Source organism: Haliotis rufescens, unplaced genomic scaffold, assembly GCF_023055435.1.
Source record: "Haliotis rufescens isolate VD_foot unplaced genomic scaffold, xgHalRufe1.0.p SCAF_1, whole genome shotgun sequence".
Taxonomy (NCBI): Eukaryota; Metazoa; Mollusca; class Gastropoda; order Lepetellida; family Haliotidae; genus Haliotis; species Haliotis rufescens.
This window is the reverse complement of record NW_025963779.1, coordinates 4,276,246-4,295,427: the sequence shown is the minus strand read 5'-3', so window position 1 is coordinate 4,295,427 and position 19,182 is coordinate 4,276,246. Positions and strand designations below refer to the sequence as shown.

Here is a 19,182-nt window from a genome sequence, read left to right as displayed (position 1 = left end):
AAGAAGACGTTCTTTTACAAAGAATCAGACGATGATGGCTACACATGTATGGAGCTGCCTACCCTTGTCAAGCAGTTGCAGGTCGTTCTGGACCAGTACCCTGATGATGGACAGATACTCAAGGTAAGTCAGCGTTGGACCAGTGACAAGATGATGGACAGATACTCAAGGTAAGTCAGCGTTGGACCACTGACAAGATGATTGCCAGATACTCAAGGTAAGTCAGCGTTGGACCAGTGACAAGATGATGGACAGATACTCAAGGTAAGTCAGCGTTGGACCAGTGACAAGATGATGGCCAGATACTCAAGGTAAGTCAGCGTTGGACCAGTACCCAAGCGTTAGGTCAGTATCCAACTGTTTGAGTATCTAGATATGCAATGTGAGTCTATGTTGGACAAGTACCAGCGTGTTGGATCAGTACCTAATTGTTGTGGAGATACTTATTGTGAGTCTACGTTGGACGAGTAGCCACGAGTAGTTGTCAGCAGTACTTTGGTACCGCTCCTGGCTTCTGATTGGTCGAGAGGATCTGTGACGTCACTTCCGGTTTCGGTTTGGTCACGTGACTGCGCATGCGCACAGGGCATAAGGGGGTCCTGCGTGCGCATCCAAGATGGCGGCCCATCCGTTTCCGGTGGCGCGCGCATCCAAGATGGCGGCACATCCGTTTCCGGTGGCGTGCGCACCCAAGATGGCGGCACGTCCGTGTCCGGTGGCGTACGCCTTCAAGATGGCGACGCATCCGTGTCCGGGGAGGAGGAGGGATGGGGGAAAAACCCAGAGAAACGGCCGTACAAGGTGAACAAGAAAAGAGTTTTGTTGTTGTTGTTGTTCTTGTGTTGTTCTAAAAATAGAAATAGAAAAGGCGGTGGTGGTGAAGGGAGGAAGGTGGGAGGAGGAGGAGGAGGGAGGAAGGCGGGAAGGGAGTCGGGTTCTTTGTTTTGTTTTGTTTTGTTTTGGTGGGTGGGTGGGTGGCGATGGCATGTGGAGATGATAGCTCACTGAGACGAGCTTATCATACACAGTCGACGACTCTGACACTTTGTTGCTAGGTTGACGTCATATCGGCGAAGGATCTTGCAACAACATGTCACAAATCATGTCATCGGGTATGGTGATGTGTTTGTCAACTTTGAGGTGTAAGGTTTCGTTCCACAAGGCGATCGTGTATTGTAGCCCACGATGACAGCCGTTCGTCTAAGTTAAAAGTCGGGGAGTGGCGAATTTAAAGGGGCTCAAGGTGTTGGCTGAATTCTAACGGTGAATCGACAGGCACAGACATGAACGTGTTGTAGGTATATGTCTACGTGAAGTACTTCGTGTCACCCCCATGCAAACGTGGTGCCACGCGTGACGACAAACAGACGTTGACGTTGATCCATAGGATGATTATTATCATTTATTTATTCACGATACCGAGGTGCTGGCACTCGTGTCGGTTGACAGGTGTACTGTCATTCGTGTTGCCAGGCACCCGTAGTGTTTTGCGCGTGTTGCCAGGCAAAACGTGGTGTCCTCTGTGTGTTGTGCGTGTGTGTGTGTGTGTGTGTGTGTGTGTTCAAACAGACGTCGACGTTGATCCATAGGATGAACATTATTATGAATGACGCCGAGGAGTCGGTACTCGTGTCGGTCGACAGGCGTACTGTCATTCGTGTCTCCATGCACACGTCATGTACGTCGTGTTTTGTCATGCAAAACGTCATGTACTTCATGTTGCCATGCAATCGTGATGTCATGCGTGTGTGTCTTCAAACACACGTTGATCCACAGGAGTATTGATCCTATTTTGTATTTTATAAGGAGAGAGAGAGAGAGAGAGAGAGATCGATAGACATACGTGGTGTTTGACTCGTGTCTCCAGGCACCCGTGGTGTTTCACGCGTCTCTATTTCTATATATTTATTTTATCATTTGGAGACGTACCATGGTGGTGTCACGCGTCTACAGGCGTGTACCTCCAAGAGGACGAGGGGGTGGGTGTGGGTTCTTTTGGATGGTTGTTGTTTGGGTTGGCAAAGCAAGCAGGGTGGGTGTCGATGGCGTGTGGAAATGAGAGATCACTGAGACGATCGAGTTTATCAAAGTTATCATACACAGTCGACGACTCTGCCACTCTGTTGCTAGGTTGACGCCACATCGGCGAAAGATCTTGCTACAACATGCCACAAATGACGTCATCGACTATGATGATGAGATTGTAAACTTTGAGATGTAAGGTTTTGTTCCACAAGGCGGGCGTATTGTAGCACAAGGACAATCGTTCGTTTAAGCAACAGGGGATGAGTGGCGAAAAGGTGCTCAAGGTGTTGCCTGAATTTCTAAAGGTGAATCGACAGCCACAGACATGTAGGAATGCAGGGAGCGATCGAAATGGTGCCTGTTTTGATTGGTCCAACACACTGCGCGCTGATTGGTCCGTTCCGGCGCCTGACTTTCACCTCGGTTTTCCAAACTGGCCCGGCCCTTGTGTTTCTTGTTCATAGGAAAAATGATGACCAGAGAGTGTCTATCTTATTTAAGACACTGTCGACCTGTTTCCTGATTGAACGACAACCCAAGCTTCTGATGGGTAACCATTTTTTATCCTGTTTTTCTCCCTGGGGTGAGCATGCTGATTTCTCCATCCTAAAAAACACAACACAATTCATTTTTTCAACTTTTAGAGTGGATCGAAAGGGCTCCTGTTTTGATGGCTCCAAAACGCGACACGCCGATGGATCCGTTTCGATGCCTGGACTGAGCCTCAGTTTTCCAAATGGGTCCGACCGTTGTGTTTGGTTTTTTTCATAGGAAAAAAATGTATTTTCCACGGGAGAGAAAGCACAACTCGGCTCGGGTGCTGTCTTCTGATTGGTCGGGGCTGTCTTCTGATTGGTCAGATTTTCGACCAATCAGAGACCTTCTATAAATAGATCCTCTTTTCTGTGTATATAAAGGAAGGGCTGACGTTCATCAGACACTCATCGCCACCATGACGGACACGCAGAGTACACCCTATCGTTTGGAGAGGAAAGACATCACCCGCTCCAGGCGGTTAAGAACCGCTAACCATACCTATCGTTTGACTTTCAACCCAGACTACTTGGACACCGTACCACCGGAACGCGTCCCCATGGAACTGCCTGCATTATTTGACAGGGTGATCGATGACTTTTATGAACAGATGTCAGGCCAGAATGGAGATCGTATTGGTCTAGGTATCGATCATCCCGCTTTGAACACCCCCATACGGATTCCCTTTCGACGTTTTGAAGATCTCCATGGGCTCGATATTTTGCAAGCCGTGGAAAAAGTCCAACAGTCCAACAAAGACCTGAACATCGATGCCACCATGGATGTGACCTAAGTACACGTCGCAGATCCCGACAGGCTAGGATCTGGCAGTGGTGGTCACCAACTGAAACACGTGATTGGACTCGAAGCCTTTTTAACACGCAAAAAGGGTATCGTACGGATCAACAACCAAGATCAATCCTGTTTGGCACGGGCCCTGGTGGTGGCACAGCATTATGCCCAGAAACCTTACCCTCTGACCCAAGAATGGAAAACCCAACGAGTGAGACTGACGAGAACGGATCGCGTCGACGTTCAAGGCATACGGGCACGGGACTTGTTTCGGCGCCTTGGCCTGCCCGAAGGCCCCTGTCAAGGTCTGGACGACCTCGCACGCGTGGGACGCGCCTTGGTCCCCCTGAATTATCAACTGAAAGTCTACAGTCAAGAGGTGGACCAGAGACTGTTGTACAAGTGTGATGAGGCTCCACCCCACGCCACCGTGCTGCATGTCTACCATCATGATCAGCACTACGATGTCATCACGTCCATGCCCGCTTTTTATGCCTCTAGCCATTACTGCGAACGCTGCGACCAACGTTACGACCATCCCGAAAACCATCCCTGCAACAAGGAATACCGCTGTCACCGCTGCCTCCACTCTAGCTATTGCGGATCCCAGGAAGAGCACGGGATCCCTTGCTTGACATGTCAACGTTGGTTCCCCAATCCATCGTGTTACACCCGACATCTCCAGTCACCGTCAGAGGGAAAACCCAGCGCCTGTCAATCGCTTCACAGGTGCCCGACCTGTTTTCATCTGGTCCGCGTCTTGGAGACCCCCATGGTTAACCACGAGTGCTTCGACGAAAAACATCCCTGCTCGGTGTGCCGAGAACCGATGACCCCAGATCATCGCTGTTACATGACGCCTCTCCGTGAAGAAAACGAGGAGGAGGAAGAGGGGGAGGGAGAAGAAGCGGAGAAGGAGGAGGGGGAAGAGGAACAACATCACGTACGAGACAACGTCCAATACGCCTTCTACGATTTCGAATGCATGCAAGACACGGGGGAACACATTCCAAATTTGTGCGTGGTGCAACTGGGTTGTGGACGATGCATCGGTGAAGTGAGCAAGAACTTGTGCGAACACTGTCCATGGAGAGAAGAAGGGTATGGTCCTAGCCGTGAGATCGTGTTTCGAGGCCCCACCACGCGACATGATGTGTGTGTGTGGTTGACCACGTTGGCTGAAAAACCCAAGAAGAAGCCCCACCCAGAGGAAGAGGAGGGCAGCACACGCAAGGGGACAACACAACAACAACAAAAAAGAAAACGGGATGGCACCCCCTCGAGAAAGGTCGCTTCCAAACGTCAACGACATGCATCACCCCAGCAGGAGGCGGAGGAGGGGGAAGAGGGGGAAGAGGTCATGGAAGTGGAGAAAGCAAAGAAGCCAAAGCACAAGAACACCCCCCCGCCATACAGTCCCGAAGGAGGATCGCATTTATGTGATGGCCCATAATGCACGATCGTATGATTTACACTTAGTCCTGAAGGGTCTGTCCCCCCTCCTGGTGACACTCCCTACCAAGATTCGACATGGCCAACAAATTTTGCAGATGACCCTGGGACGGTTGTGTTTCGAAGACAGCTTAAATTTCATCCCTTACCCCCTGAAAGCCTTTCCGAAGAGCTTTGGGCTGACAGAAATGAAGAAAGGGTACTTTCCACACTTTTTTAATACGAGAGTCAACCAGACCTACAGAGGTCCCTATCCACCAGCCGTGACGTACGATCCCGATGGCATGTCTCCCGCGGAACGCACAGTCTTCCTCCAGTGGCATACCCAAAAAGTGCAAGAAGGAGCCTTGTTCGACTTACAAGGAGAACTTTTAGCTTACTGCCAGAGCGATGTGGACATGTTGAGACGGGGATGCGCCGACTTCCGACAGAACGCCATCCACTCGGTGGGCATGGATCCCTTTGTGGAAGTGATGACAGCTGCAGCGTTCACCATGAAATCCTTTCGAAAACACGACTTGAAACCCAATACCATCGCCATTCTTCCACCTCAAGGCTACCAACCCAAGAGAAACTATTCCCAGGCCTGTCTGCACTGGCTCCACTATCTGATGGAAACGGACCCCCATCTGCACCTCCAGCACGCCAGGAATGGAGGTGAACAAGAGTTCACGTGTGGAGAGGGTCAACATCGGTACACCGTGGATGGCTACGATCCAGCGACGGGCACCGTCTACGAATTCCTGGGCTGTTTCTGGCACGGGTGCCAGGTCTGTCACAAGACCCAACGTGGAGAACCGCATCCCGTCCTGGGCTCGTCGTTGGGAGCCCGTTACACCGACACCCACTACCACTTGAGTCTCTTGAGTCAACACCCTGAGGTGAAACGAATCGTCACCCTGTGGGAGCACGAGTTTACGAAAATGCAACGGGAGGACTCCGCTCTGCGTGCTTTCTTGCAGGGACCCCGCTGTATCCACGTCCCCGGACCGCTCAACCCTCGCGACGCCTTCTATGGAGGACGCACCAATGCGACGCGATTATGCTACGAAGCCCAAGAAGGTGAAACCATCAAGTACATCGATATTTGTTCCCTTTACCCCTACATTTGTAAGACCGGAGCGTTTCCCACGGGACACCCGACCCTTCTCCATCAACCCCCTGTGGACACGTTGTTTGAACTGAAAGGCATGATCCAATGCCGTGTCCTACCCCCGAAACGCCTCTACCATCCGCTACTGCCTTACAGATCGGGTGGCAAACTGCTCTGTCCTTTGTGCCGTACGTGTGCCGATACCCGGTCAGACTCCCCCTGCGAACACACGGACGAAGAGAGGTTATGGGTGGGAACGTACGCCACCGTAGAACTCCAGGAAGCCGTGAAGAAGTATGACTACCGGGTGCTTCAGATCTACGACGTTTGGCATTTTGACACCTTTGCACAGCATGACCCCGACACCCAGCAAGTGGGACTCTTTGACACTTACATCGATCGGCATTTCAAGGAGAAGCTCGAAGCCAGCGGATACCCCGAAGGATGTACGGATCACGACGCTTACATCCAGGAGATCTACGACAAAGAAGGCATTGGGTTGGACAAGGATCGCATCGAAAAAATCCGGGACGTCGCACGATTGCCAAGATGCAACTGAATTCGCTCTGGGGCAAGTTTGGACAACGGGTAGACTACAGTCAGAACGTGCATATGAACGATCCTGTACAGTACTTTGCCTTGTGGAGGGATGAACGCAATACCATCGAGGATGTGACCGTGGTCAACGAACACATGGTGGAAGTGACCTATACCCATCAGAAGGAATACCAAACCCCTCATTCTCATTTCAACGTCGCCATCGCCGCTTGGGTCACCGCCCAAGCACGTCTCAAGCTGTACGAGACCCTTGCCCTGGTGGGCCGCAGGGTCTTGTATTTTGACACGGACAGCGTCATTTACATTCATCGCCCCCACGACGCGAATCCAGAGCTGGGCCATTCGTTGGGTGAATTTACGGATGAACTGGACGGAAACACCATCAAGACGTTTGTGTCGGGAGGTCCCAAAAACTATGGCTACGAGTTAATGAGCCCCAGACCCGATGGAACGCGCACGACCTGCAAAGTGCGAGGGTTCACTTTGAATTACCGAAACCAACGCCATCTCAACTTTGACACCATGAAAGGACTGATACTGGGGCAACGACCTGGGAAAGAGGAGGAGAAAATCAGTTTGGATTACCCTCATCAGATCATTCGAAAAGGACCTCGGCACGAAAACGCACTCGTGACCCGACCCACCCGAAAAGACTATCGTACCGTGTACGACAAGCGACGTCTCGTCTACGACGACATCACAGGGCTACCCGTAGACACGCTCCCCTTTGGGTACAGAGATGACTTTCTATAAAAAAATTCATAATTGAAACTGAATCGACGTGGACCCCTACAGAAACAAACGGATCGACATCTGATCAATCCGAAGCCTGGGTGGTCGACCCATCAGAGGTCGTGTTCGTGCCAGGGTGGCCTCTGATGGGTCGAACTGAGGTTGTGCTTTCTCTCTCACTCTACAAGCCTGACCCTTTGGAAAAGAAACACTAAGGACGTACCACACTGGTGGGTGGCGTGTGGGACAGAAACCATCCAATCAGAAGGTCGGATTTTCCACCAATCAGAAAGCAGAGTGTCAGTGTCTTTAAATACGCCCAACGTTCCCTGGCCATCACTTTTCACTGAACGGTCCAAGCAACAACACCATCATGTGCCGACTACTACTACCGTATGACAACAATGGCCACTACCGCATCATCATCAAACAGAAGAAGGAGAAGGGGGGCAAGGACGAGGACGTTCTCAATAGCGAGCATTTCCGTCGTGCCATGGCGGACATCCTGGGGGAGCAGCTAGTTCTACATTGGGAGATGATGAGAACAAGTGCCTTGTACAAAGCTTCCCATGACTGCATGCATGAGAAGTTAAAGAGTGTTGTGGACACATTTCTGCCTCCGGAGTATGGCATCTGCATCCCCAGCATGGAACTCTACGTGGAAAAGTCAACCCCAACACCTGAAGCAACAGCACTCACAGCATCCATACTCAAAGCAGCCCAAAAAGCAGCAGCACCATACGTCGCAGCACTTACCACAGTGGTAGCAGAGGGGACGTTAAAAGAAACGCCAATACGCCTTCTACGATTTCGAATGCATGCAAGACACGGGGGAACACATTCCAAATTTGTGCGTGGTGCAACTGGGTTGTGGACGATGCATCGGTGAAGTGAGCAAGAACTTGTGCGAACACTGTCCATGGAGAGAAGAAGGGTATGGTCCCAGCCGTGAGATCGTGTTTCGAGGCCCCACCACGCGACATGATGTGTGTGTGTGGTTGACCACGTTGGCTGAAAAACCCAAGAAGAAGCCCCACCCAGAGGAAGAGGAGGGCAGCACACGCAAGGGGACAACACAACAACAACAAAAAAGAAAACGGGATGGCACCCCCTCGAGAAAGGTCGCTTCCAAACGTCAACGACATGCATCACCCCAGCAGGAGGCAGAGGAGGGGGAAGAGGGGGAAGAGGTCATGGAAGTGGAGAAAGCAAAGAAGCCAAAGCACAAGAACACCCCCCGCCATACAGTCCCGAAGGAGGATCGCATTTATGTGATGGCCCATAATGCACGATCGTATGATTTACACTTAGTCCTGAAGGGTCTGTCCCCCCTCCTGGTGACACTCCCTACCAAGATTCGACATGGCCAACAAATTTTGCAGATGACCCTGGGACGGTTGTGTTTCGAAGACAGCTTAAATTTCATCCCTTACCCCCTGAAAGCCTTTCCCAAGAGCTTTGGGCTGACAGAAATGAAGAAAGGGTACTTTCCACACTTTTTTAATACGAGAGTCAACCAGACCTACAGAGGTCCCTATCCACCAGCCATCCCGATGGCATGTCTCCCGCGGAACGCACAGTCTTCCTCCAGTGGCATACCCAAAAAGTGCAAGAAGGAGCCTTGTTCGACTTACAAGGAGAACTTTTAGCTTACTGCCAGAGTGATGTGGACATGTTGAGACGGGGATGCGCCGACTTCCGACAGAACGCCATCCACTCGGTGGGCATGGATCCCTTTGTGGAAGTGATGACAGCTGCAGCGTTCACCATGAAATCCTTTCGAAAACACGACTTGAAACCCAATACCATCGCCATTCTTCCACCTCAAGGCTACCAACCCAAGAGAAACTATTCCCAGGCCTGTCTGCACTGGCTCCACTATCTGATGGAAACGGACCCCCATCTGCACCTCCAGCACGCCAGGAATGGAGGTGAACAAGAGTTCACGTGTGGAGAGGGTCAACATCGGTACACCGTGGATGGCTACAATCCAGCGACGGGCACCGTCTACGAATTCCTGGGCTGTTTCTGGCACGGGTGCCAGGTCTGTCACAAGACCCAACGTGGAGAACCGCATCCCGTCCTGGGCTCGTCGTTGGGAGCCCGTTACACCGACACCCACTACCGCTTGAGTCTCTTGAGTCAACACCCTGAGGTGAAACGAATCGTCACCCTGTGGGAGCACGAGTTTACGAAAATGCAACGGGAGGACTCCGCTCTGCGTGCTTTCTTGCAGGGACCCCGCTGTATCCACGTCCCCGGACCGCTCAACCCTCGCGACGCCTTCTATGGAGGACGCACCAATGCGACGCGATTATGCTACGAAGCCCAAGAAGGTGAAACCATCAAGTACATCGATATTTGTTCCCTTTACCCCTACATTTGTAAGACCGGAGCGTTTCCCACGGGACACCCGACCCTTCTCCATCAACCCCCTGTGGACACGTTGTTTGAACTGAAAGGCATGATCCAATGCCGTGTCCTACCCCCGAAACGCCTCTACCATCCGCTACTGCCTTACAGATCGGGTGGCAAACTGCTCTGTCCTTTGTGCCGTACGTGTGCCGATACCCGGTCAGACTCCCCCTGCGAACACACGGACGAAGAGAGGTCATGGGTGGGAACGTACGCCACCGTAGAACTCCAGGAAGCCGTGAAGAAGTATGACTACCGGGTGCTTCAGATCTACGACGTTTGGCATTTTGACACCTTTGCACAGCATGACCCCGACACCCAGCAAGTGGGACTCTTTGACACTTACATCGATCGGCATTTCAAGGAGAAGCTCGAAGCCAGCGGATACCCCGAAGGATGTACGGATCACGACGCTTACATCCAGGAGATCTACGACAAAGAAGGCATTGGGTTGGACAAGGATCGCATCGAAAAAAATCCGGGACGTCGCACGATTGCCAAGATGCAACTGAATTCGCTCTGGGGCAAGTTTGGACAACGGGTAGACTACAGTCAGAACGTGTATATGAACGATCCTGTACAGTACTTTGCCTTGTGGAGGGATGAACGCAATACCATCGAGGATGTGACCGTGGTCAACGAACACATGGTGGAAGTGACCTATACCCATCGGAAAGAATACCAAACCCCTCATTCTCATTTCAACGTCGCCATCGCCGCTTGGGTCACCGCCCAAGCACGTCTCAAGCTGTACGAGACCCTTGCCCTGGTGGGCCGCAGGGTCTTGTATTTTGACACGGACAGCGTCATTTACATTCATCGCCCCCACGACGCGAATCCAGAGCTGGGCCATTCGTTGGGTGAATTTACGGATGAACTGGACGGAAACACCATCAAGACGTTTGTGTCGGGAGGTCCCAAAAACTATGGCTACGAGTTAATGAGCCCCAGACCCGATGGAACGCGCACGACCTGCAAAGTGCGAGGGTTCACTTTGAATTACCGAAACCAACGCCATCTCAACTTTGACACCATGAAAGGACTGATACTGGGGCAACGACCTGGGAAAGAGGAGGAGAAAATCAGTTTGGATTACCCTCATCAGATCATTCGAAAAGGACCTCGGCACGAAAACGCACTCGTGACCCGACCCACCCGAAAAGACTATCGTACCGTGTACGACAAGCGACGTCTCGTCTACGACGACATCACAGGGCTACCCGTAGACACGCTCCCCTTTGGGTACAGAGATGACTTTCTATAAAAAAAATCATAATTGAAACTGAATCGACGTGGACCCCTACAGAAACAAACGGATCGACATCAGATCAATCCGAAGCCTGGGTGGTCGACCCATCAGAGGTCGTGTTCGTGCCAGGGTGGCCTCTGATGGGTCGAACTGAGGTTGTGCTTTCTCTCTCACTCTACAAGCCTGACCCTTTGGAAAAGAAACACTAAGGACGTACCACACTGGTGGGTGGCGTGTGGGACAGAAACCATCCAATCAGAAGGTCGGATTTTCCACCAATCAGAAAGCAGAGTGTCAGTGTCTTTAAATACGCCCAACGTTCCCTGGCCATCACTTTTCACTGAACGGTCCAAGCAACAACACCATCATGTTCCGACTGCTACCACCGTATGACAACAATGGCCACTACCGCATCATCATCAAACAGAAGAAGGAGAAGGGGGGCAAGGACGAGGACGTTCTCAATAGCGAGCATTTCCGTCATGCCATGGCGGACATCCTGGGGGAGCAGCTAGTTCTACATTGGGAGATGATGAGAACAAGTGCCTTGTACAAAGCTTCCCATGACTGCATGCATGAGAAGTTAAAGAGTGTTGTGGACACATTTCTGCCTCCGGAGTATGGCATCTGCATCCCCAGCATGGAACTCTACGTGGAAAAGTCAACCCCAACACCTGAAGCAACAGCACTCACAGCATCCATACTCAAAGCAGCCCAAAAAGCAGCAGCACCATACGTCGCAGCACTTACCACAGTGGTAGCAGAGGGGACGTTAAAAGAAACAGACGTACTCACCTCAGCACTCATTGCAGCGTCAACAGCAGCAGAAGCAGCACCCATACTAACAACAACACCCTCAGAAGCAGTGAAAGCAGCACAACAACTCGACTCAGCACTATGGACAGCGATACTAGCATCAGCCGCAGCAACACCTGCAGCCATAGAAGCAGCAGCAGTAGCACTCGTTGAAATAGTAACCTCACATGCACCCTTGCTGCAGCAGTACTCATCGCAGACAACACCATCAACAACACCCGTAGCAGCAGCAGAAGCAGCCACCACACAGGAAGAAGAAGATGCAGCTGCAGACGCAGCAACAACACCCTCACTAAAAATATTCATCAATGCACTACAGATGGCGCAATGCGTGGCAGGTGTGAGGGCATCGAAGGGGACACCCCGAGAAGCAGCAGCAACAAAAAAATTCGCCTCAGCACTATCCTGGGCGGCAGCAACAGCCACAGCCGCCACACCCACAGCAGTAGAAGCAGCAACAGCTGCACTCGTCGCCGTAGTAACAGGAGTAACTTCAGCGCAGTCATCATCACCACCACCTTCACCATCACCGATGGACACCTCAGATGCTGCAGCATCCACACCAAAACCAGTGGCAGTCACCACAGCACCCACACCAAAACCAGTGGTAACAGCAATGGTAGCAGCAGTGGCACCAACAGTGGCAGACACCACCCCCACAGCCATAGAAGCACCAGTAGCAACACCTTCACCAACAGAAGCAGCAGCCACAGAAGCACTCGTTGCAACATTGAGCAGGCTACCTGTGTGATGACGATGACGAAGGTTGTCATCCACTTTTTCGCATTATTCGCATCATTTCACCTTGTTTGTCTGTATCTAAGTTGTTGTTCATTATTAAACAGGGATAAATTGAACTGACTCTTTGTGTCTTGATTTGTGTCTTGATCTACTCCAGTAGAATGCCGAACCGAGGGTAGAGGTTGAGTTGAGATGTCGTCTACGTTGTCTGTCCGTGCGTCTGTCATGTCAGTGCACATGCTCGTTGTAATATATTATATAGTATAAATAGATAAAAGAGAAGGGCCATGTTTGAAAAATCAACTGCCTGGTAAGACATGATGGAATCCACATGGTGTTCTGACTAATCGACACCCACCCTGCTTGCTTTGCCAACCCAAACAACAACCATCCAAAAGAACCCACACCCACCCCCTCGTCCTCTTGGAGGTACACGCCTGTAGACGCGTGACACCACCATGGTACGTCTCCAAATGATAAAATAAATATATAGAAATAGAGACGCGTGAAACACCACGGGTGCCTGGAGACACGAGTCAAACACCACGTATGTCTATCGATCTCTCTCTCTCTCTCTCTCTCTCTCTCTCTCTCTCTCTCTCTCTCCTTATAAAATACAAAATAGGATCAATACTCCTGTGGATCAACGTGTGTTTGAAGACACACACGCATGACATCACGATTGCATGGCAACATGAAGTACATGACGTTTTGCATGACAAAACACGACGTACATGACGTGTGCATGGAGACACGAATGACAGTACGCCTGTCGACCGACACGAGTACCGACTCCTCGGCGTCATTCATAATAATGTTCATCCTATGGATCAACGTCGACGTCTGTTTGAACACACACACACACACACACACACACACACACACACACACACACACACACACACACACACACACACACACACACACACACACACACACACACACACACACACACACACACGCACAACACACAGAGGACACCACGTTTTGCCTGGCAACACGCGTGAAACACTACGGGTGCCTGGCAACACGAATGACAGTACACCTGTCAACCGACACGAGTGCCAGCACCTCGGTATCGTGAATAAATAAATGATAATAATCATCCTATGGATCAACGTCAACGTCTGTTTGTCGTCATGCGTGGCACCACGTTTGCATGGGGGTGACACGAAGTACTTCACGTAGACATATACCTACAACACGTTCATGTCTGTGCCTGTCGATTCACCGTTAGAATTCAGCCAACACCTTGAGCCCCTTTAAATTCGCCACTCCCCGACTTTTAACTTAGACGAACGGCTGTCATCGTGGGCTACAATACACGATCGCCTTGTGGAACGAAACCTTACACCTCAAAGTTGACAAACACATCACCATACCCGATGACATGATTTGTGACATCCTTGTGCAAGATCCTTCGCCGATATGACGTCAACCTAGCAACAAAGTGTCAGAGTCGTCGACTGTGTATGATAAGCTCGTCTCAGTGAGCTATCATCTCCACATGCCATCGCCACCCACCCACCCACCAAAACAAAACAAAACAAAACAAAGAACCCGACTCCCTTCCCGCCTTCCTCCCTCCTCCTCCTCCTCCCACCTTCCTCCCTTCACCACCACCGCCTTTTCTATTTCTATTTTTAGAACAACACAAGAACAACAACAACAACAACAAAACTCTTTTCTTGTTCACCTTGTACGGCCGTTTCTCTGGGTTTTTCCCCATCCCTCCTCCTCCCCGGACACGGATGCGACGCCATCTTGAAGGCGTACGCCACCGGACACGGACGTGCCGCCATCTTGGGTGCGCACGCCACCGGAGACGGATGTGCCGCCATCTTGGATGCGCGCGCCACCGGAAACGGATGGGCCGCCATCTTGGATGCGCACGCAGGACCCCTCATGCCCTGTGCGCATGCGCAGTCACGTGACCAAACCGAAACCGGAAGTGACGTCACAGATCCTCTCGACCAATCAGAAGCCAGGAGCGGTACCAAAGTACTGCTGACAACTACTGCCACGCGTTTGATCAGTACCCAATTGATACGGAAATACTTAATGTGTCTATGTTGGACCAGTACCTACGTGTTGGATCAGTACGCAGTTGATGGGAGAAATCCCATAGGAGTCTATATTGGACCAGTACCAGCGTCTTGGATCAGTATCCATTTTTTTTGAGATACTCAATGTGAATCTACGTTGGACCAGTACCTACTTGTTGGATCTGTACCAAATTGATGGGGAGATACTCAATGTGAGTCTCTGTAGACCAGTACCCACGTGCTTGATCAGTACCCAATTGGAGGGGGTGGGGGGGTGGGGGGTGGGGTGGAGGGTGGGGGAGGGGGGGGGGGGGGGGTATTCAATGTGAGTCTATGTTGGATCAGAACCCACTTCCTGGATCAGAACCCACCTATTGGTGAGATACTCAATATGAGTGTATGTGGGACCAGTACCATCGTGTTGGATCAGTACAAAATTGTTGGTGAGATACACAATGTGAGTCAATATTCGACACTACCAACGAGCTGGATCGGTAGCCAATTGTTGGAGATACTCAATGTGAGTCTATGTTGGACCATAACCCATGCGTTCGATCAGTACCCAATTGTTTGGAAAACACTCAATGTGAGTCTATTTTGGACCAGTACCCACTTGCTGGAGCAGAACACACCTATTGGGGAGATACTCAATATGAGGGTATGTGGGACCAGTACCAGCGTGTTGGATCAGTACCCAATTGTTGGGGAGATACTCAATGCGAGTCTATGTTGGACCAGTACCCACTTGCTGGAGCAGAACACACCTATTGGGGAGATACTCAATATGAGGGTATGTGGGACCAGTACCAGCGTGTTGGATCAGTACGCAATTGTTGGGGAGATACTCAATGTGAGTCTATGTTGGACCATAACCCATGTGTTGGATCTGTACGCAATTGTTTTTGTAGATACTCAATGTGAGTCTATGTTGGACCATAACCCATGCGTTGGATCAGTACCCACTTGTTGGGGAGATACTCAATGTGAGTCAATATTCGACACTACCAACGAGCTGGATCGGTAGCCAATTGTTGGAGATACTCAATGTGAGTCTATGTTGGACCATAACCCATGCGTTCGATCAGTACCCAATTGTTTGGAAAACACTGAATGTGAGTCTATTTTGGACCAGTACTCAAGTGTTAGATCAGTACCCAATTGTTGGGGAGATACTCAATGTGAGGCTATGTTGGACCAGTACCAACTTGCTGAATCAGAACCAACTCATTGGGGAAATACTCAATATGAGTGTATGTTGGACCATAACCCACGTGTTGGATCAGTACGCAATTGTTGGGGAGGTACTCAATGCGAGTCTATGTTGGACCAGCATCCACTTGCTGGATCAGAACCCTTGTGTTGGATCAGTACCAAATTGTTGTGGAGATACTTAATGTGAGGCTATGATGGACCAGCGCCCACTTGCTGGATCAGAACCACCTATTGCGGAGATAATCAATATGAGGGTATGTGGGACCAGTACCAGCGTGTTGGATCAGTAGCCAATTGTTGGGGAGATACTCAATATGAGCCTATGTTGGACCATAACCGACGTGTTGGATCAGTACCCAATTGTTGGGGGAGATACTCAGTGTGAGTCTATGTTGGACCAGTACCCACGTGCTTGATCAGTGCCCACCTATTGGTGAGATACTCAATATGAGTGTATGTGGGACCAGTACCATCGTGGTGGATCAGTACCAAATTGTTGGGGAGATACACAATGTGAGTAAATGTTCGACACTACCCACGAATTGGATCGGTAGCCAATTGTTGGAGATACTCAATGTGAGTCTATGTTGGACCATAACCCATGCGTTGGATCGGTACCCAATTGTTTGTAAAACACTCAATGTGAGTCTATTTTGGACCAGTACTAAAGTGTTGGATCAGTACCCAATTGTTGAGGAGATACTCAATGCGAGTCTATGTTGGACCAGTACCCACTTGCTGGATCAGAACCCAATTGTTGGGGAGATACTCAATGTGAGGCTATGTTGGACCAGTACCAACTTGCTGAATCAGAACCCACTCATTGGGGAGATACTCAATATGAGTGTATGTGGGACCAGTACCAGCGTGTTGGATCAGTACCCAATTGTTGGGGAGATACTCAATGTGAGTCTATTTTGGACCACAACCCATGCGTTGGATCAGTACCCAATTGTTTGGAAGACACTCAATTTGAGTTTATGTTGGACCAATATCCACTTGCTGGATCAGAACCCAATTGTTGGGGAGATACTCAATATGAGTGTATGTGGGACCAGTATAAGCGTGTTGGATAAGTACCCAATTGTTGGGGAGATACTCAATATGAGTCTATGTTGGACCATAACCCACGTGTTGGATCAGTACCCAATTGTAGTGGAGATACTCGATGTGAGTATATGTTGGACTATTACTCCCGTGTGGGATCAGTTTCCAATTGTTAGGGAGATACTCAATGCGAGACTATGTTGGACCAGTACCCACTTGCTGGATCAGAAGCCACCTATTGGTGAGATACTCAATATGAGTGTATGTACGTGGGACCAGTACCATCGTTTTGGATCAGTACCCACTTGATGGGGAGTTACTCAATGTCAGTCTGTGTTGGACCAGTAGCCACGCCTTGGATCAGTACCCAATTGTTGGGGAGATACACAATTAAGGCTTTGTTGGACCAGTACCCACGTGCTTGATCAGAACCCACCTATTGGGGAGATACTCAATATGAGTGTATGTGGGACCAGTATAAGCGTGTTGGATAAGTACCCAATTGTTGGGGAGATACTCAATATGAGTCTATGTTGGACCATAACCCACGTGTTGGATCAGTACCCAATTGTAGTGGAGATACTCGATGTGAGTATATGTTGGACTATTACTCCCGTGTGGGATCAGTTTCCAATTGTTAGGGAGATACTCAATGCGAGACTATGTTGGACCAGTACCCACTTGCTGGATCAGAAGCCACCTATTGGTGAGATACTCAATATGAGTGTATGTACGTGGGACCAGTACCATCGTTTTGGATCAGTACCCACTTGATGGGGAGTTACTCAATGTCAGTCTGTGTTGGACCAGTAGCCACGCCTTGGATCAGTACCCAATTGTTGGGGAGATACACAATTAAGGCTTTGTTGGACCAGTACCCACGTGCTTGATCAGAACCCACCTATTGGGGAGATACTCAATATGAGGGTATGTGGGACCAGTACCATCGTGTTTGATAAGTACCTACTTGATGGGGAGATACTCATTGTGAGTCTATATTTGTCCAGTGGTCACGTGCTAGATCAGTACCCAATTGATGGGGAGTTACACAATGTGAGTCAATGTTCGACACAACCCACGAGTTTAATCGGTAGCCAAATGTTGGAGATACTCAATGTGAGTCTATCTGGACCATAACCCATGCTTTGGATCAGTACCCAATTGTTGGGGAAACACTCAATGTGAGTCTATTTTGGACCAGTACTCAAGTGTTGGATCAGTGCCCAATTGTTGAGGAGATACTTAATGTGAGGCTATGATGGACCAGCACCCATTTGCTGGATCAGAACCCACCTATTGCGGAGATAATCAATATGAGGGTATGTGGGACCAGTACCACCGTGTTGGATCAGTACCCAATTGTTGGGGAGATACTCAATATGAGTCTATGTTGGACCATAACCCACGTGTTGGATCAGTACCCAATCGTAGTGGAGATACTCAATGTGAGTCTATGTTGGACTATTACTCCCGTGTTGGATCAGTTCCCAATTGGTGGGGAGATACTCAATGCGAGACTATGTTGGACCAGTACCCACTTGCTGGATCAGAAGCCAGCTTTTGTTGAGACTCAATGTGAGTCTATGTACGTGGGACCAGTACCATCGTTTTGGATCAGTACCCTTTTGATGGGGAGTTACTCAATGTCAGTCTGTGTTGGACCAGTAGCCACGCCTTGGATCAGTACCCAATTGTTGGGGAGATACACAATGTAAGACTATATTGGACCAGTATCCACTTGCTTCATCAGTGCCCACCTATTGGTGAGATACTCAATATGAGTGTATGTGGGACCAGTACCAGCGTGTTGGATCAGTACCCAATTGTGGGGGAGATACTGAATGTAAGTCTATGTTGGACCAGTACCCACGTGTTTTATTAGTACAAGATTGATTGCTGAGATACTCAATGTGAGTCTATATTGGAGCAAGACCCACATGTTGGATCAGTACCCAGTTGATTGGGAGAAACTCAATGTGAGTCCTTGTTGGACCTGTACCCATGTGTTGGATAAGTACCCAATTGTTTGGGAGATATTCAATGTGAGTCTATGTTTGACCAGTACCCACGTGTTAGATCAGTACCCAATTGTTTGGGAGATATTCAATGTGAGTCTTTGTTGGACCAGTACCCACATGTTGGATCAGAACGGAATTGTTGGGAAGATACTCAATGTGAGTCTATGTTGGAGCAGTTCCCACATGTTTGATCAGTACCCAATTGTTGGGGAGATATTCAGCGAGAGTCGATGTTGGACCAGTACTCACCTGTTGGACACATTATCATGATATTGTGTTAGACCATTACCTTGGTGATTGGGAAATACTCAAGGTAAATCTATTATGAATCAGGTGAGGATACTCTAGGTGAGTCTATGTTGGACACGGACCCAAGTGATGGGCAGAGTACCCATGTTGTACCAGGTCCCAAATGTTGGACACATTATCTTGAGTTAGTGTTAGACCATTACC

The 19,182-nt window shown here is 49.8% G+C and overlaps 1 protein-coding gene across 3 annotated transcripts in view; it reads left to right on the top strand.

The window, feature by feature from the left end:
* Positions 1-19,182, top strand: part of LOC124150112 (sacsin-like) — a 31,808-nt gene that overhangs the window by 2,538 nt on the left and 10,088 nt on the right. For 2 of the 3 annotated variants that reach the window (XM_048397652.1, XM_048397670.1), the window contains one exon: positions 23-123. In XM_048397652.1, coding sequence (XP_048253609.1) covers positions 23-123 — 101 coding nt within the window. The other variant, XM_048397688.1, reaches the window with a different exon arrangement.